Source organism: Phycodurus eques, chromosome 15, assembly GCF_024500275.1.
Source record: "Phycodurus eques isolate BA_2022a chromosome 15, UOR_Pequ_1.1, whole genome shotgun sequence".
Lineage (NCBI taxonomy): Eukaryota > Metazoa > Chordata > Actinopteri > Syngnathiformes > Syngnathidae > Phycodurus > Phycodurus eques.
In genome coordinates, this window is record NC_084539.1 from 899031 (window position 1) to 926939 (window position 27909).

The following is a 27909-nucleotide window of genomic DNA, read 5'->3' on the forward strand; positions in this document are numbered from 1 at the left end:
TGCTGTCCTCCTTTCTCTAAAAACATAATCTTTGCACTGGTACTGCTCAGGCTTATCACCAAAGAGGCATGCAGCGTGTCAATGCGCATGAAGCAGGTTGAAGAGCTGTGAGTAGGAACTAGTTGAATATTTATCTACTCTGTGTTCACAGTGTTAGTTTTTTTATTTTTATTTTTTATAATTTTTATTTATTTATTTATAATCATACATCTTAGAGATTCAACCAAATTTCCTTGATCAGTCAGAAAATTGATGATCAATGGTTTGGTTGCTATTTATATTTGTTGTTTTTACATACTTTGCTTCCACAAAGAAATTTGTTTTTTCCACGGTTATAATGCAGCGATTATAAAAACATACATTACTTATCTTTGGAGCTGTGATTTGTCTGGTCCCTCACCTTGGACCTTTTTGCCAGGGGCTTATAGCCCCAGACAACTTAGCTCCTGGGATCATTGGGACACACAAACCCCTCCACCGTGAGAAGGTGACGGCTGAAGGCTCAAGAACCCCTATGATGTTTAAAAATACTGGAAGCTCGGGGTCAGACCTGACAGGTCCAAACGTATTGTGAGGGTCTGCTGGGAACGTCTGGCAGAATTCCATCAGAAAGATTTTCAACTCCCACCTCCAGCAGAACTTCACCCACGTCCCGGGGCAAGCGGGGGACATTGAGTCAGAGTGGAGCATTTTCCACGCCTCGGAGGGTGTTTTCCAACTACAGGGGGATCATACTCCTCAGCCTCCCTGGTAAGGTCTATTCAGGGGTACTGGAGAGGAGGGTCTGTCGGTAAATCAAACTTCAGATTCAGGAGGAGCAGTGTGGTTTTCGTCCTGGCCGTGAAACAGTGGACCAGCTCTACACCCTCGGCAGGGTCCTCGAGGGTACATGGGAGTTTGCCCAACCAGTCTACATGTGTTTTGTGGACTTGAAAATTAAATTACTTTATTGCAATTAAATTACTTTAAGTTAGCACCCATTATTTCTGTTATGTTGACTATGAAATGTGGATTTGACCTAAATTTATGTCAATGGCCAATCCTTGAATGCCCCCCAGAGCTCATTGATGTTTCAACTTTTGTCTAAAATGCTAGCAAATACGTTTGAAGATACTCAAGTATACAGGACACAAGTATATACAATAAATGAACAAGTCATGTAAACAGACACATTGCTCCATCTTGTGATCGGCTCGGTGATCGGTTATCGTTTTTTAAACTTGCCGATCGGTGATCGGCCCCGAAAATCCTGATTGCGTAAAGCCTAAAAATCTGCTCCTCCTAATCTGAGATCATGTTCCTCAGCCGGAAAAGGGTGGAGGGAAGAATTGAACGGGAGATCGACAGGCGGATTGGGGCAGCGTCTGCAGTGATGTGCGGACTTTGTATCGGTCCGTTGTGGTGAAGAAGGAGCTAAGCCGAAAGGCGAAGCGCTCAATTTATCGGTCGATCTATTTTCCTATGACCGAAAGAACAAGATCCCGGATACAAGTGGCCGAAACGTGTTTCCTTCGCAGGGTGTCTGGGCTCTCCCATAGAGAGAGGGTGAGAAGTTCAGTCATCAGAGAGGGGCTCAGAATAGAGCTCTTTGTGATTAATATGCAACAACAAACTTGTCACTGAAGGTAACACGAATAAATTGTGCAGCTTCCTAATAACATTTACCTTGTCTATGAAAATTACACTCTATATGTAGTCCCATGAAAAAGTATTTCCCCCCTGAACCTAATAACTGGTTGGGGTACCCTCAGCAGCAACAAGTGAAATTAAGTATTTTCTATAACTGGCCCACTCTTCCTTGCGGAATTATTTTAATTCAGCAAGAGTGGAGGGTTTTCAAGCATGAATGGCCTTTTTAAGGTCATACCACAGCGATTCAAGTCTGAACTTTGACTAGGCCATTCCAAAACCTTCGTTGTTGTTGTTGTTGTTGTTTTTTTTTAAAGCTATTCAATAGCTCACTTGCTGGTGTGCTTTGGATCGTTGTCCTGCTGCAGAACCCAAGTGCGCTTCAACTTGAGGTCATGAACTGATGGCCAAACATTACCTTCATGATTTTCTGCTAAAGAGCAGAATTAATGGTTTTGTCAATGACTGTAAGTCGTCCAGGTCCTGAATAAACAAAGCAGCCCCAGATTTGACTGTTGGTATGATGTTATTTTTTTAGAAATGCTGTTACATTTACAACAGATGTAACATACTTTGCAAAAAGCTCTACTTTCGTCTCTTGAGTCTGTAGAATTTTCTCTCAAAAGTCTTGGGAATCATTCAGTTTTTTTTAAATTTATTTACCACCCTTTGTTCTTTTTGGTCTGCAGTGGTTTTCGCCTTGGAACTGCCATGGATGTCATTTTTGCCATCTCTTTCTTATTGTTGAGTAATGAACACTGACCCTGACTCAGCTAAAGGAGGCTGTCTTTTTTTCTCAATTTGAGGATAATGGCTTTCACTGTAATTCGCTGGCGTGCTAAAGCTTTAGGAATGGCTTTGTAACCCTTTCCAGGCTGATGTCGTGACATTTTATTGCAGCTCTTTGGGTTCTTTTGGCCGACTTCATTTTGTCAGGTGTTCTATTTAAGTACGATCTTGATTGAGCAAGCTTTCCAAAAAATGTGATCAGCCACAGCAAATTAATGATTTAACAAGAGGGACTACACCCTGAACTGGTCGCCAGTCAGTCGCAGGGCACATATAGACACGGACAACCATTCGCACTCACATTCACACCGTCACTGAGTGGGGACTGAACCCACGCTCTCCGCACCAAAGTCAGGCGAGTGTATCACTACACCATCAGTGAGAGGCGGAAAACAAAAAATTGGTTATTCGTCACGCCTCCTTGGGAGAATATGACTCTCTTCCTGCCTTTTTTGTGGCTCGCTGGCAATTTCAGAGCGATCACGCTTTGATGGATGTGATCTTTGCTGCACGCTTAGTAGCAGCTGCTATGATCGCCGAGCGGTGGCCCATGGATCGGCTGGGAAACCGAGTCTGTTCTCATCCCGGCCTTCGCGGTTACTGAGCCTTGTGCCCAAACAAAGAGGCCACGGGGAGGGGCAGCCAAAGCCAGCCTGTGGTGCCTAGATGCCACGACGACAAGAGCTAAAAAGCCAGAGGAGAGGGAAAAAAACACTAGAGCCAGAAGGCGGGAGCTAAGAGTTAAATACCCCAGAGGAGGGGTGTGGGCAAGAGGGATTGACAACTTGGAGAAGACCACACCCATCAGCTTGAATATAGATTACAAATTTGAAAAAATGGGTTTAAAATCATATATTAATATAAAATAACCTCAACTTGGTACTCTCTTTACTCAGAGGTCAAGCATATCGGACTGACTGTTTATACTTTAGTTTTGGCAAATCAACTGCTTATTGTTCAAATCACATTGCATGCTGCTGGGAGTCAAATCAAGACAAACAATTCTCAAAATCTCACAATTTCACTTGTAAAGTTGACCCACTGACACAGACACCAAGCCATACATTTGTAAAATTTCTGCATAGTTCGTGAAATATAAAAAGACATTTATCCTTGGTTAAACATCAGATAAGAGTTCACAGCTTGCAGTACTCTCAAACGCCAGTGGGTGACGCCTTGCATGCACATTTGGATATTAAGCAAATAGTTTTTTTGCTGTATTTGCATCCCATCGTCGATCGGTCCCTTTTTGGCTGTTGTGATTTCAAACGAAGAAAGTACTCTTTGATCACTGTAAACCAAGATTTCGAGGGGACCTGCTAATTTAGTTTATGGTCCACCAGGCGTCTCCTTGGGCAGTCTCACAGCAGGGCAGCTTCGAAGGATGCAGTTTATCACGCTTGGAGCATGTCTGCTACAAAAGCTATATGCACCCCTGCACATAATGCTGTATTGATGGTACTCTTGGTGTGTTCTGTGTTTTTTAACATGTAGGAATTAACAGATTAGCACTGGAAGATACATTGTCACTTACATATTTCAATAACCATGAACCCAACAACAAGTTCAATGAAATGTTTTTTTTACTAAAATTTTTTTGTTCTCTATAAATTACATATTCATAAGTTTCAAGAAATGCATGATTCATCTTGTCCTTTTTTTTTTTTTTGCAATTTCAGTTCAGCTTCTGTAACGTTTCATCTTCATTATGCTCACCCAGCATGACAATGTTTTAACATTTTATGGCATGGTTCCTCTAATGCTTTCTTTCTTGCAGATATGGAACCCTATTGGACCTTGGGGAGAAACGCAAGAACATGTTGGAGAAGAGCTGCAAGAAATTTATGTTGTTCCGGGAAGCAAATGAACTTCAGCAGTGGATCAATGAGAAGGAGAGTGCCCTCACAAATGAAGAGGTGGGCTCAGACCTGGAGCAGGTGGAGGTCCTACAGAAGAAGTTTGACGATTTCCAGAAGGTATTATTGCTTGATCATGATAAGATTTATATATAAAAAAAATTCGTAGCAATTCAGAAAAAAACAGTAAATAAATAAATAAAAAAAACTAAAATACTTGTTAAAAGTAATGAAAATAATTGTTTTACCTTAAGCAAGTTAACTTTAGGTTTTGAAATTTAACATTCACCCTTACACAGTTTTGAGGAAGGAACAAACTAACTTTGGGTCTTAGTCTGTCAGATTCCCGCATATTGTCTGGCAGCGTTTACTCCACCGTTCTTGTGTTGAGCGATACATGTGTACATAGAGGTTTGCTGCCAAAGCTAACTTATTTAGAAACATATATAATTCATCATCACCTTGACTAAAGTCCTGTTAAACCTGAAAAATACAATCCCAAAGCTTTTTTTGTTGGTCACACTGTTTTGAAGAAATTGCTCTTCGAGTAGTATTTTGAAATGTGTTAAAATTTCCTTAATGCAGAAGCAGCTAAAAACAAAGTGCATATACATGTTCAACTTTGAATACACTAACTGTTGAGTAATAGTCGAGCTTTAGAATAGGGTTGGGAATGATAAACCGATGCGACCGGATATCCGTCCGTAAGGGCGAGTGATACAACTTTATCTGGAGCATATTAGATGACCGATACACAATCCGCCGGGAATCCTGAGATACATCGGTTATAGGGCTGTGTACTGGATATTGCGAGGCTAGGAATCGGTTGCCTGAGGCTTTATGGTTTTCATCTCGTAAAACAAGCGGGAGATGTCTTGCGCTGTGTTCCGTAGGTAGCGTTATGTTTATAACCAAGCACAGCAGTGGTGGATACTAGCGACACTACTAGTTTAGCTACTTTTCTGCATAGGGTCACTATTTCAACATCAAATAGCTTTTCAGTAGTTAAACTACTTTTGTGGTCACAGCAATAGCCTTTCCTCAGCAGTTGTAAACATTGAGTGCAACGTCACGTTACGTACGTTATCTCAGGTCCGCTGTCGACACAGGCGAAATGTGCGCTACAAATTGTAAACATGCAGACAATATGGCAAAGGTAGGTACATCTCGGCAATTTCCTTGGGCTATAACTGCAAACTAAAGCAAAGTAAAGCAAATTTATATAGCGTGTTTCATACACAAGGTAACGCGATGTGCTTTACATGATTAAAAGCGTTTATTAAAAAAAAAAAAAAAAAACAGCTGATAAACATAAAACAAAGAGAAAAATAAAATTACAATTAAAACTGTGTACAGGGCAAGAAATATTTAAAAGCGGAAATGCTATAAAAAGCATGAGGAAAAAAGAGGTTTTCAACCCAGACTTAAAAACATTCGCACTTGGGGCTGACGTCACTTCTCTTGGCAACTTATTCCATTTGTGTGCAGCATAATAGCTAAATGCTGCTTCACCATGTTTGCTTTGGACTTTGTGCGCCACTCTTTGACCTGAGTCTGTAGATCTCAGAGCCCGACTGGATTTATACTCCCTGAGCATTTATTTCATGTATTCAGGACATAAACCATTTAGTGATTTATAGACCAGTAGCAGGACTTTAAAATATTTTCTAAAGCTGACTGGGAGCCAGTGGAGAGACTTTAGAATTGGAGTAATATGCTCAGACCTCTTTGTCAGAGCCCGAGGTGCAGCATTCTGAATGAGCTGCAGCTGTTGAATGCTCTTTTGAGAGAGTTCAGTCAGAAAACCATTGCAATAGTCAAGTCTACTTGAGCTAAAATCATGGATGAGCTTCTCCTGATCTGCTTGGCACATGCAAGCTTTCACTTTGGATATGTTCTTCAGATGGTAGAAGGCAGTTTTAGTAATTGATTTGATATGACTCTTGAAAGTCAGGTCGGAATCTATCAGTCCACCAAAGTTTCGGACTTGGGCTTTGTTTTTTAAAGAGAGTGACTCCAGGTATTCACTAACATGCAATCCTCTTTTCTTTATTGCCCAAAACAATTATCTCAGTTTTGTTGTGGTTTAATTGAAGAAAATTTTGGCTCATCCTAATTGTTCTTCTCGAGTCCTCGTGGTCCACTTATACGTTCGTGTTCGTACTGTGCGACCCTAAAAAGAAACTAGCGAGAGGACACACAGCCAGGTATATCCCGAAGCTGACACAGCAATCGGCAGTTGAAATAAGCTAGTCATCAAGACTTAAAAGTTCAAAATGTCAGTCAGCACTCAGCAAGCAGCAAAAATAAATAAATAACAGCATGCGTGTAGTGGCGGTCGTAGCTTCAATGGGACGGTTTGCGATGCCTCCCATGGTTCTTGAAATATTGTTTGTGTAGAGCTTGTGAAGCGGTTCAGAAAATGGATGGATGGACAGAGTTTGTGAAGAGAAAATCTTCACAATTTATTGTTGTATTGTCTATTTAAAAAAAAGAATATATAAATGTATATATTACAGTGCCATGAAGCAGGGTTCAGGGTTAAGTGGTCTTTTACATGGTTGAAAATCTGGTTAAGACAAATGTCATTATATAGAATTGGGTTCAGTCAAGTCAAGCTTCTTCTAATGATTAGCATGTGCAAATGTTAACGATCACATTTTTTCGGCACCGGATCAAATCGTTCAGCCCGTAAAGATATTGATTTTTAATCAAATCTCTACCTGTGTATCTAGATATGCATCTATTCGTCCTCATCCCAGAGATTCCCAACCCTACTTTAACACGGATTTAAAATCTGCTTACATTGGTAAGCAGACTTTGACATAACAGTGTTTGTTGTCGCACTTTATGGGTGGGCTGGCCTTCCAGAGACCTAAGACTAGTTTTATACATACACATTTTCTGTTTGTCCCTTTAAGGCATCTATTGTACACTTTGACTGAATTTAACACTGCCACTTATGCTTATACCATGTGATAGTAGAACAGCTGTGGTTTCTGCTTTGGAAGAATAAAAAAGTATGTTTAAAAATGTATGTTGTCTAATCATTCTACTTTGTAAATAAATCCCAAAATGAACTATATCCATGCCCGTGATGAGCGTATGTAAATTTCTGAGATAGAACTGTATCTACAGCGAAAGCAAATCAGTTTTGTGGAACTTTCGTGGTAAATTTTTTAATTTATTTTATCAAAGACAATTTAGAGGGTGATTGTTATACAGTATATTGTAGTTGTCTGCAACCATCCGTCTGCATTTCCCCGAATTTCCCAAATTTCTTTCTGGTGCCTCACAGAGTACCGTTTTAAACCAATATATCGATCCCCAAACCAGACGATGATCTATACATGTCCTTCAGTCTTGTGTTTTGTGGCTTTCCAGGACCTTAAGGCCAACGAGTCACGCCTGAGGGACATCAACAGAGTGGCCTCTGAGCTGGAATCTGAAGGCCTCATGGCTGAGGAAGCATCTGTAGTTCAAGTTCAGGTAGGTTGCAGCTCCCTGTCTCAGTTTGTGGATCAGCTTTTTTCTTTCAGTGCCTTTTAATATAAAGGGCCTTTTTTTCATTTGCAGCAACAAGAAACATTTGGTGCAATGCCTGGCAAGATCGTAAGCAAATTGACATTTGAATACGATATTGTCGTTGATATCTAAGAACAAATGACTGCATCAATAATAGGCTTTACACAGCCATGTCTTATGTTTTAATAGGATGAAGCCGATTCCAAAACTGCATCTCCTTGGAAGGTAAATATCACTTAATCACCAAGCCAACAAATTACAGTTATCAATTAGTGTTAGGGTGTGGTCCATGACGTGGTCAAACATACAGACGCTAGCTCTGTTTCCGTCCATCGCTTGATTGGGCAGAGAAACTGGGTGGTGGCAGTTACTGTAATTTAGCACCTCTGGTATGTAACAGTAGCACGGAAATGCATACATAAAAGACAAAAGATTTACTTAGCACTTTGGTGGGTGGTCAGACACTACGGAGATCACACTAATTGTTTACAAACAAAAAGTCAATTTTCTATAATGTCAGTTCTGAGGACCCGGGTTCAAATCCGGCCTCGCCAATTCCAATACTTTTGGAGGGGACTGTATATGTTTTTTTTTTTCTTCATTATAGATTTTTTTGGGTGTGCGACTTATACGCCGGAGCGACTTATTGTTCGGAAAATACGGTATATGTTCTCGGCGTCACGGTAGCCGACTGGTTACATCTGCCTTACAGTCCTGAGGACCGGGGTTAAAATCCAGGCCCCCCCTGTGTGGAGTTTGCATGTTCTCCCTGTGCCTGCGTGGGTTTTTTTGCGGGTAGTCTGATTTCCTCCCACATCCCAAAAACATGCAGGGTAAGTTAATTGGTGACTCTAAATTGCCCGTTGGTGTGAATGGTTGTTCATTTGCCCTGCGATTGGCTGGCGACCAGTTCAGGGTGTACCCCGCCTCTCACCCATAGTAAACTGGGATAGGGCCCCAGTTACCCCATGACCCTAGTGAGGAAAATAAGTATGGAAAATGGGTGGATGGATGGTCTCCTTGACACAACCTTGAGGTGCCAGTACACAGATACGGGACACTTTTTTTTTTTTAACGCTGTAATTTTAAATCCAAGAGGATATGTTTGGATTTAATTCAATATACGTGTACCATGGTCCTCATTAACATGAAAGTTGCAAAAACTTGACATCCTTTCAAAATTCATAAAGTGTAGAAGAAAACTGACAGGAAGACAATGTACCATCTAATTTTTGTGTAACTATGGGCTGAAATATATAAGCCTGGTTTCTAAAAAATAAGTAAATGCAATATGGTTTGACATAACATTGTTCTCTAATTGTCTCCTGTTTCTCTGCCATGTCCCCCGTTTTCAATAGAACATACGTTTGGCTGTTCAGACAACAGCCAACTTTAATACAATCAAGGTAAGATTCAGCATCCAATTCCAAGAATTTGTTCCATTAAAAACATCATGCCATCCCATCATGTCTTCTTAACCCTCAGGCCTTGGTCAACTTTACAATTCTTTCAGGTTTTGGCCACAAACAGAAGTCAGATTTTTAGTCATTGTATAAAATCTGCCCTAATTTTTATTTTTAACCCTTCAAATGGCAGATTGGTGAAATTTTCAAATGTTCTCAATGCCCCCCGTATTTCCTCATATTACAAATAGCTAAGGTTGGGCATCGTTTGAATTTGAGCAATTCCGGTTCCGATTCTTTTAGGGGGCTGGGTCAAAAAAGTTTGCATGGTTTAAATAAAGGATGTCCATTTTATGAACATCCATTTTCTTAACAGCCTGCAGCATAAACTAAAATGAACATTTGATTCGGGGTTCTTTATAACCAGGATCAATATCAATCCTATGAACTAAAAGGGAATGTGTGTGGAACTAACACTATTAATTAATTAATGTTTCAGCTAAAAGTTAAATATACAGTGCGTACAGAAAGTAGTCAGACCCCCTTAAATTGTTCACTGTTATATTGCAGCCATTTGCTAAAATCATTTGTTAATTTTTTCCTCATTAATGTACACACAGCACCTCATAATGAGACAAAAAAAACTGGATTGTTGAAATGTTTGCAGATTTATTAAAAAAGAAAAACTGAAATATCACACAGCCATAAGTATTCAGACCCTTTGCTGTGACACTCATACATTTAACTCTGGTGCTGTCCATTTCTTCTGATCATCCTTGAGATGGTTCTACACCTTCATTGGAGTCCAGCTGTGTTTGATTATACTGATTGGACTTGATTAGGAAACACCTGTCTATATAGGAGCTTACAGCTCACAGTGCATGTCAGAGCAAATGAGAATCATGAGGTCAAAGGAACTGCCTGAAGAGCTCAGACATAATTGTGGCAAGGCACAGATCTGGCCAAGGTTCCAAAAACATTTCTGCTGCACTTAAGGTTCCTAAGAGCACAGTGGCCTCCGTAATCCTTAAATGGAAGACATTTGGGACGACCATAACCCTTCCTAGAGCTGGCCGTCTGCCCAAACTGAGCAGTCAAGGGAGAAGAGCCTTGGTGAGAGAGGTAAAGAACAACTCAAAGATCACTGTGGCTGAGCTCCAGAGATGCAGTCGGGAAATGGGAGAAAGTTCTAAAAAGGCAACCATCACTGCAGCCCTCCACCAGTTGGGGCTTTAAGGAAAGATGAATGCAGCCAAGTACAGGGATATCCTGGACAAAAACCTTCTCCAGAGTGCTCAGGACCTCAGACTGGGCTGAAGATGCAGTCGGGAGAAAGTCAACCATCACAGCAGCCAGTCGGGGCTTTATGGCAGAGTGGCCCGACGGAAGCCTCTCCTCAGTGCAAGACACATGAAAGCCCTCATGGAGTTTGCTAAAAAAAAACACCTGAAGGACGTTCTCCAGAGTGCTCAGGACCTCAGAGTGGGCCGAAGATTCACCTTCCAACAAGACAATGACCCTAAGCACACAGCTAAAATAACAAAGGAGTGGCTTCAGAACAACTCCGTGAGTGTTCTTGAATGGCCCAGCTGGAGCCCTGACTTAAACCCAATTGAGCATCACTGGAGAGACTTGAAAATGGCTGTCCACCATCCACCCTGACAGAACTGGAGAGGATCTGCAAGGAGGAATGGCAGAGGATCCCCAAATCCAGGTGTGAAAACTTGTTGCATCATTCCCAAAAAGACTCATGGCTGCATTAACTCAAAAGGGTGCTTTTACTAAATACTGAGCAAAGGGCCTGAATACTTACGGCTGTGTGATATTTCAGTTTTTCTTTTTTAATAAATCTACAAAAATTTCAACAATAGTTTTTTTCTGACAATATGGGGTGCTGTGTGGACAGTAATGAGGGAAAAAATGAACTTAAATGTTTTTAGCAAATGGCTGAAATATAACAAAGTGAAAAATTTAAGGGGGTCTGAATACCTTCCGTACCCACTGTAGCATTATTAAAATATTTATTTCCAACTGTTTTATCACGTCAAATGAATTATAAGTGCAAGTTTTAACTTGACTTCCTGTTTTAAGCATGTAGCCTTTTATTTGGAAAGGTACTCAGCATTTTGGGGTGAAAAATAATTTCACACAACACAAGTAAAATGAGACTCAAGAAAAAGAGTAATGAATGGAACCAAATGCTCTAAAACGTTGATTCATTTACCTACCCACTGATGAGCCATATGGTTAGTGTTTGTGATACGGTGAGACGTTTTTGTGAATTTTGTCCCAATTCATTGTGATATAAAGTAGCTAGTTTGACCTATGAAGTTTTAGCTCAATGTTAAGTTGGTAATGTGACTGTTTATACTTTCTTTCCAGTATGGTAAAGTCATATTTTATTTTTGTGTCAGCTCTTATGTTGGTTTGAAGATTCAAATAAACGCTAAAAACTATCAGTGGAAGAGTGCAACCCACTGTTTAACTTGTTAGCTGCCTCAGTGTTGCCATAGATGTATTTGATTGTTTCACTCACCCAATTTGACTTCACTGAAGTTCCGCGCATTGGAGGCTTGGAGCGCGAGGGAGCATGTCAGACTTCTACACATCATGAAAGCCTCCTTTGCACAATATAATCTTAATCCAAGTGTTGCATTGAGGTGACTGGTCATTTATCTTAACGTAGTTAAGACACACTTTTGTTCGCTGCTGACGTTTGTGCATGTTGTTCTTCGTTGGTTTTCGCCACTTTCTTCTTCGGGGTCGGCGGAATGTAGGCATCGAAACTTGGAACTGAAATGTTTTTAATTTGGACGATTCCGGGAGAACCGGAATGTTAGTCCCGGTTCCAATCGGTTCTCGAGTCTCCATGCTCAACCCGACAAATGGAAACAGAAATAATGGGTGCTAACTTACTGTAGTTAAATTACTTTATTTTTAATTTACTGCACCCGCACCGAAACTTTAGAGCATGATTCAACAGAACGGCAGCATGTTTGCGTCCAACCGTTCGTGCTAGCAGTAGCTTGCTAAACTACATAACGTTTTGTTGCCGGCTTGCGAGTCGTATAGTATTAGAAGTACGGGAACATACCTCAAGCAAGCCTTAAACGAACGTCCTCTCCTGAGCACCGGTGACCACCAACACACATTTTTCCCCATTTTGTTCTTACAAACACACAGCGCGATCCACTCTTGTTGTCGTCACCAGGGTAACGAGTGTATCCGGTCGCATTTGAGTTGACAAGTTTAAAGCCCACTGATCGTAAAAAATTGGGATGCGGTGGTATCGGAATACTAGATTTTATTGAAGTAGTCTGACATAGTGCAAGCGTGAAAGAAAAAAATTGTCTTGTAGTCTGATCCGGGCATTACGTGTTGTCTGTTCCACACCGCCGACTATTTATTTATTTTTTTAAATAACTTTATTGGCCATCAGATATTTACAGTACTACGTCAAAAGACACGCGACAAGGCTAAAAATAAACTAGCTTTTTGATTCAAATATACTGTGCACGATGGCAACGCAGAGTAAATGTCTTTTGCGGACATTGATCGGATCGGCGAATTATGACATTAAATCCGATCAGCATAAAATGCTAATTATTGGCCAATACCGATAAGGCCAATAAAGTCGGTGTAAAGTCGAGTATTAAAGTGGTTAATGTCATTTTTTTTTATACATACAGGAATTGAATAACCACTGGAAATCACTACAGCAATTGGCTGAAGAGAGGAGTAACGTGTTGGGTAGTGCCCATGAAGTACAGCGATTCCACAGGTGAGAACTATGATTACCCATTTAGATATACAGACTGTAGTTTTTATTAGGAAATTACATATACATATTTAAATTTTGATTGTCACTATTTTCCATGACTTCTGGTTTCAAATTCAATTTGTTGTTAAAATAAATATAATATTATATTTATATTTTAAATTATTAAATTGTGCATATGAAATCTGTGGTGATTATACTGTACATTCACATCTACATCGAAGGACAATTTTTGTTTTCAGTTAACTTACAATGCATGTTTTTGGAATGTGGGACGAAACCCGTAGTACCCGTAGAAAACCCACTCAGGCACGGGGAGAGCATGCAAATGCCACACAGGAAGGTCGGAGCCCAGATTTGCACACACGACCTCTGAACTGTGAGGCGGATGTTCTAACCAGTCGTCCAACGCGCCGTCGCATTGCCAACCCATCAAACAATATTGAAATGCACTCGGCACATTTCCGTTTCACATTAGTGGTTTTGCATATACAATGTTTTGTTTTCTATGAAAAAAAAACCAATATCTGCCTTTGCCATCAAATGAACTATTTTGATCCAACTGAAGGACATGGATAAATGTATTCTCAAAATCACTAAAAATCAAATACTCTAAAAACAGTTCACATTGAAAAACAAAGAACACCAATAATTTGACTATGTAATAAACAGGCACACGGTCTACATTTCAGTACAAATTGTATCTTGATGCTTGCAACTCAAAAAAGAAAGACTGGGAAACAATTTGTAAGTAAAGCCCCACAGGCATCTCAAGCCTAAATTTCAAGTAACACTGAACAGGCAAATTAAACTTAACTTTTAAGTAAATAAGAACAGGTGTATGCAAATTTTAAGTTAAAAAGTGGTTTGTTTCTCTCCGTGTAACGTCTCGGCATTGTCACAGTTTTCCGAACTTTGAAACAAGCTTTGTCTTCCCCTGCAAAGCCTAAAAATCTGTTCCAGTAAACAAATGGTTTGATTGACTCATTATGGTCACATGATCACAACAGGACCTACTGTAATGCTGCGTATAGCTCGTACACAGTATGTTACAGCGGCCTGTGAGAGAGAGAGAATGATCAATGCTTACATTACTTAACTTGACAGATCAATCTCCCATAGTGTTTTAACTATGGGGGAGCTGCTAAGCAATTTCAGATTTTTTTTATTTTATTTTTATTTTTTTTACACAGAGATGCTGATGAAACTAAAGAATGGATTGAGGAAAAAAAACAGGCACTCAACACAGACAACTACGGTCACGATTTGGCTAGTGTTCAGGCTTTGCAGCGCAAGCATGAAGGCTTTGAGAGAGACCTGGCAGCCTTGGGCGACAAGGTTAGTTTGTCATCTAGAAGATTTAAACAATTGTTTTTTTTGTTTACGAACAGTGTTCTAATTTTCCTTTTTTAATTTCAAAGGTGAACTCACTTGGGGAGACAGCACAACGTCTAATACAGTCCCACCCAGAAGCAGTGGATGACATTCAAGAGAAATGTACTGAGCTCAACACTGCCTGGAGTAGTCTAGTAGGACGCGCTGACCAGCGTAAAGCCAAGCTTGGAAACTCACACGAACTGCAGCGCTTTCTATCTGACTTCAGGTGATGATAATCGAGGGGAATATGGTGTAATTTATTCATCATAACTCTGGTTTTACTTGTCCTATTAACAATTAAAAAAAAAAAAAAAGGTATAAAGGGTAAAGTCTGCACTTTCAACACCAGTTGAAACAAGGACTCAGCGAGGCTGTGTCTTGCAGCGATGTCATCACAAAGCAGTTATGGGATTTAGATGCGCATCCGCGTTAATTGAGTCCAGTGGGTTAAAACGCAGCTGTGCTCTGCTTGAGTGAGATGAATGTCAACCTATGGCGACGTGCGAAAGATGGGCGATTTGTTGGCTAAATTATGAGACACTGTGCCTCACCGTGCGGCCTCGGTGTTGTAGGCAGTGCAAATCATCATGGTGCTTGCTACTGCTTGCCAGAATTCTTTGCGGTGCTCTCTTGAACTACAGGTTGTGAAAAATCAAGCTAAACGTTGCGCTTTAGTTGTGTTTGTTCCATATTTTTATGTGTGTGTGGATTAGCTATACTGTACATCAGGCTAGGTTGGTATTCGTGAACTTATTTCATGAAACTCACTGTAGCTTCTGTATTAAACAGTGGCATTAAAGTCATGTTCACTACATTACTATGCAACTTGGCGACTTCAAATTGCTCAGTCAGGTTTGTTTTTATGCCAAGTAAATTAGCCTACCTGTATTGAGTCATTGCTGCCTCATTATAGTCAAATAGCCAGGAATGCTAATGAAAAGATGTGCAGATGAATAACTGCACTATAATGATCAACAACAAAAGAATCTGCAATGCACTGAATCAGCAATAAGTGAACCACAATATAGCAACTAATTATTGTATATGTACAGTGCTGTGAAAAAGTATTGCCCCCCTTCTGCAATTCTTATTTCCCCACTTTAAGATCATCAAACAAATGTAAATAACAGACAATATCACCCAAGTGAAGTCAAAATGCTGTTTAAAATTATTTCATTTATTAAGGAAAAAAACTATTCATTTACCTAGCCCTGTGTGAAAAAGTAATTATTCCACCATGTTAAATAATTTTATTAATTGTGACAAATTACAATTTTTGCTTAATTTTCACTGATCACTCCCAAGCTGTTCAATCAAGAAATCACTTAAAACTGAATCTGTCCCGACAAAATCAAGTTGGACAAAAGGTCTGAAACAGCTGCCACAAAATGACACAATTCAAAGAAATTCCAGAACAATCAAGAAATAAAGTAATTGACTGGAAAGGGTTACAAAAACCATTTCCAAAGCTAGGATTCCAGCGAACCATTGGAAGAGCCCTTATCCTCACATGGAGAAAACATGGCACAGTAGTGAACCTTCCCAGGACTGGTTGGCCTACAAAGATTACCCCAACAGAACAGCAACGACTCATCCAGGAGGCCACAAAGGAACTCAAGACAACTTCTAAAGAACTGCAGGCCTCCCTTGCCTCAGTTAAGGTCAGTGTTTATTACACAGCAATAAGCAAGAGACTGGGCAAAAATGGCATCCATGGCAGAGATTCAAGGCAAAAACCACTGCTGACCAAAACAAACATAAAGGCTCATCTTTCTTTTGCAAAAAACAAACAAAACAAAAACATCTGAATGATTCCCAGGACTTCTGGGAGAATATTATATGGACTGAAGAGATGAAAGTTAAGCTTTTTGGAAGGTGTGTATCATTACATCTGAATTAAATGTAGCAGTGTCTTCTTCTTTTCCTTTCGGTATAACCTGTTAGGGGTCGCCACGGTGTGTCATCCTTTTCCATGTAAGCCTATCTCCTGCATCCTCTTCTCAAACACCAACTGCCCTCATCTCTTCCCTCACGACATCCATCAACCTTCTCTTTGGTCATCCTCGAGCTCTCTTGCCTGGCAGCTCCATCCTCATCATCCTTCTCCCAATATACTCACTATCTCTCCTCTGGATGTGTCCAAATCATCGAAGTCTGCTGTCTCTAACTTCGTCTCCAAAACATCTAACCTTGGCTGTCCCTCTGATGAGCTAATTTCTAATTTTATCCAACCTGGTCACTTCTAGAGCGTATAGCAACATCTTCATTTCCGCCACCTCCAGCTCTGCTTCCTGTTCTCTCTTCAGTGCCACTGTCTCTAATCTGTACATCATGGCTGACCTCACCACTGTCTTATAAACTTTACCCTTCATCCTAGCAGAGACTTTTCTGTCCTAAGGCATCTTCTCACCCGGTAGAACAAGCTGGTCAAAACCTCCACAGCCACCTCTCCTAGATGCTTCCATACCTCCACAGGAATGTTATCAGGACCAACTGCATTTCCATTTTTCATCCTCTTTAATGCCCTTCTAACTTCCCCCTTACAAATCATTGCCACTTCCTGGTCCGCCACACTTGCCTCTTCTACTCTTCCTTCTCTCTCATTTTCCTCATCCATCAACTCCTCAAAAGTATTCTTTCCATCTGTCCAGCACACTGCTGGCACCAGTCAACACATTTCCATCTCTATCCTTAATCACCCTAACCTGCTGCATATCCTTCCCATCTCTATCCCTCTGTCTGGCCAATCTGTGCAGATCCGTTTCTCCTTCTTTAGTGTCCAACCTGCCATACATGTCATCATATGCCTCTTGTTTGGCCTTTTCCACCTCTACCTTTTGCCCTACGTCACATCTCAATGTATTCCTTTCGCCTCTCCTCGGTCCCCTCAGTGTCGCTCTTCTTCTTAGCTAACCTCTTTCCTTGTATGATTTACTGTACTGTGAGGTTCCATCACCAAGTCTCCTCCTCTCCATTCCTGCCAGAAGATAGACCAACTACTCTCCTACCTGTCTCTCCGCAAGAATCATCTTACACATCACCATCCTATGCTGTCTAGCCACACTCTCCCCTACCACTACCTTACAGTCGGTAGCCTACTTCAGATTACATCGTCTGCACAAGATGTAATCCACCTGCATGCTTCTACCGCCGCTCTTGTAGGTCACCCTATGTTCCTGCCTCTTCTGGGAAAAAAGTGTTCACTACAGCCATTTGCATCCTTTTTTCAAAGTCTACAACCATCTGTCCCTCCAAGTTCCTTTCCTGGATGCCGTACTCACCCATCACTTCTTCATCTCCCCTGTTTCCTTCACCAACATGTCCATTACAATCTGCATCAATAACAACTCTCTCGCTCTGTGTCTCTCTCTCTCTCTCTCTCTCTCTCTCTCTCTCTCTGTCTGTCTCTGTCTCTCTCTCTCTCTCTCTCTCTCTCTCTCTCTCTCTGTCTGGGATCCTCAGAACTACTTTGTCTAGCTCCTTCCAGAATTTCTCTTTCACTTCTAGGTCACATCCTACCTGTGGGGCATAGTCGCTAATCACATTATACATAACACCCTCAATTTCAAGTTTCGGCCTCATCACTCGATCTGATAACTCTTTTCATCTCCAAGACATTCTTGGCTAACTCGTCCTTTAAAATAACCCCTACTCAAATTATCTTCCCATCTACACCATTGTAAACTAATTTTAACCCTGCCCCTAATCTTACTGCCTTTTCTAGCCTTACTGCCTTTCCACCTGGTCTCTCTCCTGGACACACAATATATCAATCTTTCTCCTAATCATCATGTCAACCAACTCCCGAGATTTTCCTGTCATAGTCCCAACATTCAAAGTCCCCACATTCAGTTCTAGGCTCTGTGCTTTCCTCTTCTCTTTCTGCCTAAGAACCGGCTTTCCACCTCTCCTTCGTCTTCGACCCACAGTAGCTGAATTTCCACTGGTGCCCTGCAGGTTAACGGTGCCGGGGGTGGACATTGTTAACCCGGGCCACGACCGATCCGGTATGGAATTCTTGAGATGAACGCTCATATTTGTTTGGCAAAGTTTTAAGCCGGATGCCCTTCCTAATGCAACCTTATGCATTTATCCGGGCTTGGGACCGGCCTCCAGTTTGCACTGGCTTGTGCCCCCCGTAGGGCTGCATAGCTTAAATGTAGCACAGTATTTTAGAAAAAGAACATCATACCAACAGTCAAACATGGTGGTGGTAGTTTGATGGTCTTGCGCTGCTTTGCTCCTTCAGGACCTGGACAACTATCCTGAAGGAGAATGTTGAGCCATCAATTTTTGGGACCTCTCGCCGGGGCTCTTGGGTTTTGCAGCAGGGTCACGATCCAAAACACACAAAGTCAACTTTTGAAGGGCTTAAAAAAAAAAATGAAGGTTTTGGAGTGGCCTAGTCAAAGTCCAGACTTGAATCAGATTGAAATGCAGTGGCATGGCCTTAAGAGGCCAAATATGTCCACACAGATGTGAAGGACTTATTGCCAGTTATAGAAACCGCTCGATTTCAGTTGTTGGTGCTGAGGATGGCCCAGCCAGTTATTAGGTTTATTTACTTTTTACTTTTTCACACAGGACCAGTTAACTTTGAATAGTTTTCCCCCCCCCTTAATTATTGGAATCACCATTTTAAAAACAGCATTTTAAGTTCACTTGGCTTATATTTGTCTATTTACATTTGCAGGTACTTGAACACCGTCACACTTTTGTCATTGACTTTCTGACCGCCGTCATCATAGGTCACTATAAATGTAAAGTCCCAGTAGACCTATATAATGCTTGCTGGTGCATCGTCTTGCGCTGGCTCGTTTCCACTCGCTGTGCCCACAAAAGTCTCCACAACTTCATTTTTCTACACAGCTCCGCTTCAGTACTTATTATGCTGCTTTCGGCGGTTAGCTTCTAGCTTTAGGTGCATTAGTGCCGCTTTCTGCTCTGGATTGTACACCGCTCCATTGCGTTACTAAGTAAGGGGAAAAAAAGGATTTGCCCCTATGGTCCAAAATGTATGTCTTTTTTGCAGAGACCTCATGTCCTGGGTGAATGGAATCCGAGGACTGGTGTCCTCGGAGGAGCTAGCCAAAGATGTGACTGGAGCTGAAGCTCTTCTAGAAAGACATCAGGTCAATAAATCTAATTGGTTTCTTCTCAATATTTATTCATCAATCAATCAATATAAAATGTTCCTAATTTTTGTCCCCTTCTGTTCATTTCTCCAGGAACATCGCACTGAGATAGACGCTCGTCTTGGTACGTTCCAGGCCTTTGAGCAATTTGGACAGCAGCTGTTGGTGCAAGGCCATTATGCAAGTCCCGAGATCAAGCAAAGACTGGATGCTTTAGACTTGGAGCGTGCTGACCTGGAAAAGGCCTGGGTGCAGCGCCGCATGATGCTGGACCAGTGCCTGGAGTTGCAGGTAAATGCTTAGAAAATATTACTTGTTTTAAAAGTGTATTATATCATCGTTTATCAGCATTTGTCTGCTATTATTGATCGACAATTTTCTGCATTCATCTCACAGCTCTTCAGCAGGGACTGTGAACAGGCTGAGAATTGGATGGCAGCTCGTGAAGCCTTCCTTGCAAGTGATGACAAGGGAGATTCTCTTGATAGTGTTGAGGCGTTAATCAAAAAGCATGAAGACTTTGATAAAGCAATTAATGTGCAGGTGAATTTTTCACACTTGTTTGCAATCTTTGTGCATTACTACTTTTTGTTCTATAAACTGGAAATTATCTGGATGCATAGGAAGAGAAAATTGCTGCTCTGCAATCCTTTGCCAATCAGCTAATTGGAGCTGACCATTATGCCAAACCTGAGATCTTCAGTCGACGCAATGAAGTTCTTGACAGGTTAGAATTTTTTTTTTTTTTTTTTTTTTTGAAGATCCTTAGAAATTTCACAGGAAAAAACGTGAATAGGTGAATTTATGAATTGTGAATAGGCAGTGGTTCACTGTATTATGAGAAAACTGGATAGAACATCAATCCATCCATCCATTTTCTGTACCACTTATCCTCACTCGGGTCATGGGCGTGCTGGAGCCTATCCCAGCTATCTTCGACGAGAGTTGGGGTACACCCTGAACGTTTCGCCAGCCAATCACAGGGCACATATAAACAAACAGTCATTCGCAGTCATATTCACACCTACGGGCAATTTAGAGTCTTTAATCAACCTACCACGCATGTTTTTGGGATGTGGGGTGAAACCGGAGTACCCAGAGAAAACCCACACAGGCACGGGGAGAATATGCAAACTCCACACAGGGGGGGGCCTGGATTTGAACCCCGGTCCTCAGGACTGTAAGGCAGATGTAACCAGTTGGCTACCGTGACGCCGAGAACATATACCATATTTTCCGAACAATAAGTCGCTCTGGCGTATGTCGCACGTCCAAAAAATCTATAATGAAGAAAAAAAAACATATACAGTCCCCTCCAAAAGTATTGGAATGGCAATGTCAATTCCTTTGTTCTTATATACTGAAGACATTTGGGTTTCAGACCAAAGATGAATATGAGGGAAAAATTCAGAATTCCAGCTTTCATTTCATGGTGTTTACATCTAGAGGTGTTGAACAACCCAGGACAGAGCACCTTTTGTTTGAAGCCACCCACTTTTCAAGTGAGCGAATGTATTGGAGCAGACATTATTAAATTAACTTAAAGTGAATAACATTTGATATTTGGTGGCATAACCCTTACTTGCAATAACTACTTCCAGCCTGCGACCCATTGACTTCACCAGACTGGTGTATTCTTCATTTGAAATGCTTTTCCAGGCCTTTATTGCAGCCTCTTTCGGTTCTTGTTTGTTTCTGTAGGTTTTTCCCTTCAGTCTCCTCTTCAGGAGGTAAAATGCATGCTCTATTTGGTTAAGGTCCGGTGTTTGACTTGGCCAGTCTAAAACCTTCCACTTATTTCCCCTGATGAAGTCATTTGTTGTTGGTAGTGTGTTTTGGGTCATTGTCTTGTTGCATGATGAAGCTTCTCCCCATCAGTTTGGCATTCTCCCCATCAGTCTGGCATGAGTGGCCAGTATTGGTCAACAACAGCTGCACTATGCAAATAGTGCAGCGTGGCGAGGCTACGACAGTGAGTGCAAGAGTACTTGTGCACTCACTGTCGTAGTCTCGCCACGCCATGGGTTTCTGTTTGAAAATGACCATTGGTGGCAATTTTGATTCATCTCCACAACATGACAGCACCACTGTAAGTGCAATTTCTCATTACCAGTTGTTACTGTATTCACATTCTTTTGCCCTTTCTCTGCGACACTTCGGCCAAGAAGGATGTCAAACGTGAGGGGACCTCGTCCATGTTAATATGATCCGGTGTCACGTTGTGCTCAATTACTTGCTTTTTAAGAAACTCACGGAAACGGTCGACCGTGGCTTAGAAGTCTACTGGCAATTTTTGGGACATCGTTGTCCGTCCTCTGCTAGAGAGGCAGTTCCGTTGCATGAAGCGGTAACACCAAGAAGGTCCTCCCGCAAAGTAATTTATATTAATCGCCTTGACAACTACCTGGGCGTGGAGACGTAACTGCACCGTTGACAAGCCTCTCCCGGCAGCACGTTGTTCAAGCACCCATTTCCTTTAGCTGTGGCCATCTAGCTTTTGGCCCGCAATTATAGTTGGACAAAAATGTATTTAGTCAGCCACAAATTGTACAGGTTCTCCCACTTAAAAAGATGAGCGAGGCTTGTAAATTTCATCATAGGTATGCCTCACCTATGAGAGACATAATGAGGGGAAAAAAAATCCAGAAAACCACATTTTCTGCTTTTTAAAGAATTAGCAAATTATGGTGGAAAATAAGTACTTGGTCACCTACAAACAAGAATTCTGGCTCTCGCAGACCTGTAAATTCTTCAAGAGGCCCGAGTGCCCGGAGAAAACCCACGCAAGTACGGGGAGAACATGCAAACTCCACACACCCGGGGCCGGGATTTGAACTCCAGTCCTCAGAACTGTGAGACAGATGTCCTAACCAGTCACACACCGTGCCGCCCCAAAAAGAAATTTAAACTTTTATTAAGGATCTAAACATTCCTCAATAAAATACAGAAATTAAAGACAGTCTTGATGTTCCTTTAACCATCACAGAATTACATAACACATTAAAAAATATGCAATTGGGACGAGCGCCTGTCCCGAACGGAATCTCTGTCGAATTCATTAAACATTTCTGGCCAATACTATCCATCCATCCATCCATTTTCTACCGCTTATCCGGGTCGGGTCGCGGGGGCAGTAGCTTTAGCAGGGACGCCCAGACTTCCCTCTCCCCAGCCACTTCATCCAACTCTTCCGGAGGGATCCCGAGGCGTTCCCAGGCCAGCCGAAGGACATAGTCTCTCCAGCGTGTCCTGGGTCGTCCCCGGGGTCGCCTCCCGGTGGGACGTGCCCGGAACACTTCACCAGGGAGGCGTCCGGGAGGCATCCGAATCAGATGCCCCAGCCACCTCATCTGGCTCCTCTCAATGCGGAGGAGCAGCGGCTCTACTCTGAGATCCTCCCGGATGACCGAGCTTCTCAGCCTATCTCTAAGGGAGAGACACCCTGCGGAGGAAACTCATTTCGGCCGCTTGTATCCGGGATCTCGTTCTTTCGGTCACGACCCGCAGCTCATGACCATAGGTGAGGGTAGGAACAAAGATCGACCGGTAAATTGAGAGCTTCGCCTTTTGGCTTAGCTCCTTCTTTACCACAACGGACCGATACAAAAAGTCCGCATCACTGCAGACACTCCGTCTGATCCGTCTGTCGATCTCCCGTTCCATTCTCCTCACTCGTGAACAAGACCCCAAGATACTTGAACTCCTCCACTTGGGGCAGGATCTCATCCCCGACCTGGAGAGGGCATGCCACCCTTTTCCGACTGAGGACCATGGTGTCAGATTTGGAGGTGCTGATTCTCATCCCAGCCGCTTCACACTCGGCTGCGAACTGCTCCAGTGAGAGTTGGAGCTCACGGCTTGATGAAGCCAACAGAACCACATCAGCAAAAAGCAGAGATGCAATACTGAGGCCACCAAACCGGACCCCCTCTACGCCTTGGCTGCGCCTAGAAATTCTGTCCATAAAAGTTATGAACAGAATCGGCGACAAAGGGCAGCCTTGGCGGAGTCCAACCCTCACCGGGAACGAGTCCGACTTACTGCCGGATATGCAGACCAAACTCTGACTCCGGTCGTACAGGGACCGAACAGCCTGTATCAGGGGGTTCGGTACCCCATACTCCTGAAGCACCCTCCACAGGACTCCCCGAGGGACACGGTCGAACGCCTTCTCCAAGTCCACAAAACACATGTAGACTAGTTGGGCGAACTCCCATGCACCCTCGAGGACCCTGCCGAGGGTGTAGAGCTGGTCCACTGTTCCACGGCCAGGATGAAAACCACACTGCTCTTCCTGAATCTGAGATTCGTCTTCCCGACGGACCCTCCTCTCCAGCACCCCTGAATAGACCTTACCAGGGGGGCTGAGGAGTATGAGCCCCCTATAGTTGGAAAACACCCTCCAAGGCGTGGAAAATGCTCCACTCTGACTCAATGTCCCCCGCTTGCCCCGGGACGTGGGTGAAGTTCTGCTGGAGGTGGGAGTTGAAACTTCTTAAAAAGGGGGACCACCACCCCCACCCCATTTCTGGCCAATACTAGCGCCTCTATTTTTCAGAAAAGTCAAGGAGATAAACGATAAAGTTCAAATAAGTAGCCATATGAACACAGCTTCAATTAAATTATTAGTAAAGTCAGGTAAAGACCCCATTCTCCCAGCTCATTATCGGCTCTTCTCACTGATTAATGTAGATATCAAGATTATCTTGAAAACCCTCACAGCGAGCCTTGAAAAGGTACTTCCGTCGATAATCCACTATGACCAGACAGGCTTCATTAAAGGTAGAAGTTCCACAAAGAATGTCCGACGTCTATTAAATTTAATAAGCATGGGACAGAGTAAAAATCTTAATGCAATCATCATGTCACTTGACTCAGAAAGCTTTCGATAAAGTTAAACTTTCCTGTTTGCAGTATTTCACAAGTGTGGCTTTGGAGTCATTTATACATTGGATAGCAACATTATACAACTCGCCGAAAGCGACAGTCACCACAAATAAGATGACATCGCAAAGTTTTACTTTACAAACAAGAACCAGACAAGGATGTCCATTCTCACCAGTGCTATTTGCAATATTCATCGAACCTCTTGCTACCGCTATACGTCAGAATGCTAATATTAAAGGTATCTGCTCGCCAGTGACAGAACACAAAATCAATCTGTAGGCTGATGATATTCTTTATTTACAGGAACCCAAGTCTTCTCTTCAGGCTTAAGTCTTAAAAGCCATAAATGCTTCAAGAACCCAATAATCTCATCCACCTTAATGGCTTGGTGGAAAAGTTTAGAAGATACAGAATCTCAATGAGCTCCCGGTATGCTCTCCCCAATTTGGTACAATCCAGATTTCTAAATGAACAATATACCACTTTATTTTGGCACATCGGAACAACATGGAATTGACCTCCTACAACAACTATTTAACGATATTCTTAGCACAGCAATAAAAAAAAAAAATAATAAAAAAAAAAAAGAGTACCAACAATCCAGAGCACCCTTGAGTTTAAGCAAGTAGTGAAGCTTCTTTCGCAAAGGGAAAAAAAACCTCAAAGTTTATAAATTAATTTCAGGCACAAAATCAATGCACCTACCAATCACTAAATAAGAAGACTTTTCTATGTCCGCTGACCATAATTACTGGATACAGATATGTAACAATACGTTTAGAATGACATAGAACATGCAACATAGAACACAATATACTCAATACCATCCATCCATCCATCCATTTTCCTCCCAATCACGCCCTTCCAGTTCTCACTGTCATTTCCCACGTGAGCATTGAAGTCCCCCAGCAGAACGATGGACTCCCCAGCACCCCCTCCAAGGATGCCAAAAAGGGTGGGTACTCTGAACTACTGTTTGGTGCATAGGCACAACCAACAGTCAGGAACCGTCCCTCCACCCGAAGGCGGAGGGCGGCTATCCTCTCTTCCACCGGGGTGAACTCCAATGTACAGGCGCCGGGCCAGGGGGCAATAAGTACCCACACCTGCGCGGTGCCTCTCACCATGGGCAACTCCAGAGTGGAAGAGAGTCCAACCCCTCTCGAGAGGACTAGTACCAGAGCCCAAGCCGTGTGTGGAGGTGAGACCGACTATATCCAGTCGGAACTTCTTGACCTCCCACACCAGCTCAGGCTCCTTCCCTGCCAGAGAGGTGACATTCCACGTCCCTAGAGCCAGTTTCTGTAGCCGGGGATCGGATCGCAAAGGTCCCCGCCTTCGGCCACTGCCCAGCTCACACTGCACCGACCCCTATGGCCCCTCCCATAGGTGGTAAGCCCACAGGAAGGGGGACCCACGTTGCCTCCCCCCCAGGATTTTAATGCATCACACACACTCATCCCCAATGCTTTGGGGAGGTGGGTTCTCACTAGCTTTATGGCAGTGCTCCTGAGGCTGGGGCCCCTGGGCTGGATGACTGCTTGGCGTTGGGGCTCCCCTCTCATGCCCCGCAGCTGCTCCCTGGGCCCCCTTATCCAACAAATATGGTACACCGTCCCACTCTTAGGCTGGGCGGGGACGGCTGCAACCTGGGCCTTGCAGGTTGGGCGGGGCGTCTTGCTCTCATTGGGGTGGAGGGGGGTGGGTGGCTGGTGAGGTGGCATTGGGACCCTGCGGCCTCCTCCGGGTGGCCGGTTGTCGTGTCGCCTCGGTGGGGCCGGCGGACCGACCTGGGTCCCTCGGTGTGGGACGTGTCCCGTTCTTGGGTGGGCTCCTGGGCCCGATCCTGCTTCTCGATTTATTGGGTGAAGTCCTCAGGCACCACCGCGGTGCAGGCACAGCAATTATAGGACACTTCTGTCAGTCATTGTGCATGTGAAACTACGTCAATTCACTTGGATGTGTCCGCAGGAACACACCCCTGGGACTTTTTCACTGGGTGTGGGGCTACTCACTTATTTCAACAAATAACTAAATATGTAAATTACTAGGGTATCCCCTCACTCACACTCTCTTCCTATAGACATTTATAATTTACATAGCCACTCCCACCACACTTCAGTTGTACAGCTGGGTTCACGACCCTTGTCCTGCATGCTTCTTGTCCTGACCTTCCCTCACAGGGTGTGTAGGACTACTGCCCCATACAACACTCATATCTAATGTCATTGTTCTAGATATATAATGATTTACTTTTCACATTTTGTTTACAGTTAGTGCTTTGTCTTTTGTCTGCTTTTCTCACTCGCCTCTAGAAACTTTGTTCTATTTGACTTATTGAGTCTGATTCTCAATAAATATCCATTATAATACTAAGAAACCACAGCGGCAGCTTAAAAACTCTACTGTGACACAGTAAAACTGTTTGGCATAAAAGGGATACAGATCCTCCATTCTGCTTGACATAACAGCCGAACAGGACAAAAAAATAAACACTGCAGTCCCAGACGTGTCCCCGTGCTTAAGCCAGTACATGTCCAGGCCCGTGTGAAGTTTGCTAGAGAGCATTTGGATGATCCAGAAGAGGATTGGGAGAATGTCAGATAAAACCAAAATTTAACTTTTTGGTAAAAACTCAACTTGTCGTGTTTGGGAAAGAAAGAATGCTGAGTTGCATCCAAAGAACACCATACCTACTGCGAAGCATGGGGGTGGAATGGTTTGGGGCGGTTTTTCTGCAAAGGGAACAGGACGACTGATCCGTGTAAAGGAAAGAATGAATGGGGACATGTATCGTGAGATTTTGAGTGAAAATCTCCTTCCATCAGCAAGGGCATTGAAGAGGAAACGTGGCTGGGTCTTTCAGCATGACAATGATCCCAAATACACCGCCCGGGCAAAGGAGGAGTGGTTTCGTAAGAAGTATTTCAAGGTCCTGGCGTGGCGTAGCCAGTCTCCAGATCTCAACCCCATAGAAAATATTTGGAGAGAGTTGAAAGTCTGTGTTGCCCCAAAACATCACTGCTCCAGAGGAGACCTGCATGGAGGAACGGGCCAAAATACCTGCAACACTATGTGAAGACCTTGTGAAGACTTACAGAAAACATTTGACCTCTGTCATTGCCAACCAAGGGTATATAACTTATTTTCCTTTCGGCTTGTCCCTTTAGGGGTCGCCACAGCGCGTTATCCTTTTCCATGTAAGCCTATCTCCTGCATCCTCTTCTCGAACACCAACTGCCCTCATCTCTTCCCTCACGACATCCATCAACCTTCTCTTTGGTCTTCCTCTAGCTCTCTTGCCTGGCAGCTCCATCCTCATCATCCTTCTCCCAATATACTCACTATTTCTCCTCTGGATGTGTCCAAACTATCGAAGTCTGCTCTCTCTAACTTCTTCTCCAAAACATCTAACCTTGGATGTCCCTCTGATGAGCTCATTTCTAATTTTATCCAACCTAGTCACTTCAAGGGCGAATATCAACATAATTTCCGCCACCTCCAGCTATGCTTCCTGTTCTCTCTTCAGT

At 42.9% G+C, this 27909-nt stretch overlaps 1 protein-coding gene across 4 annotated transcripts in view; it reads left to right on the forward strand.

Moving 5' to 3' along the window:
* sptan1 (spectrin alpha, non-erythrocytic 1) overlaps positions 1-27909 on the forward strand; it is a 123093-nt gene that overhangs the window by 52805 nt on the left and 42379 nt on the right. For 2 of the 4 annotated variants that reach the window (XM_061698168.1, XM_061698169.1), the window contains exons 22-34: positions 51-107; positions 4196-4394; positions 7659-7763; positions 7851-7886; positions 7989-8024; positions 9158-9205; positions 12892-12983; positions 14174-14318; positions 14402-14583; positions 19390-19489; positions 19586-19783; positions 19889-20035; positions 20116-20219. In XM_061698168.1, coding sequence (XP_061554152.1) covers positions 51-107; positions 4196-4394; positions 7659-7763; positions 7851-7886; positions 7989-8024; positions 9158-9205; positions 12892-12983; positions 14174-14318; positions 14402-14583; positions 19390-19489; positions 19586-19783; positions 19889-20035; positions 20116-20219 — 1449 coding nt within the window. The remainder of the gene's footprint in view (positions 1-50; positions 108-4195; positions 4395-7658; positions 7764-7850; positions 7887-7988; positions 8025-9157; positions 9206-12891; positions 12984-14173; positions 14319-14401; positions 14584-19389; positions 19490-19585; positions 19784-19888; positions 20036-20115; positions 20220-27909) is intronic. The other 2 variants (XM_061698170.1, XM_061698172.1) reach the window with 1 other exon arrangement.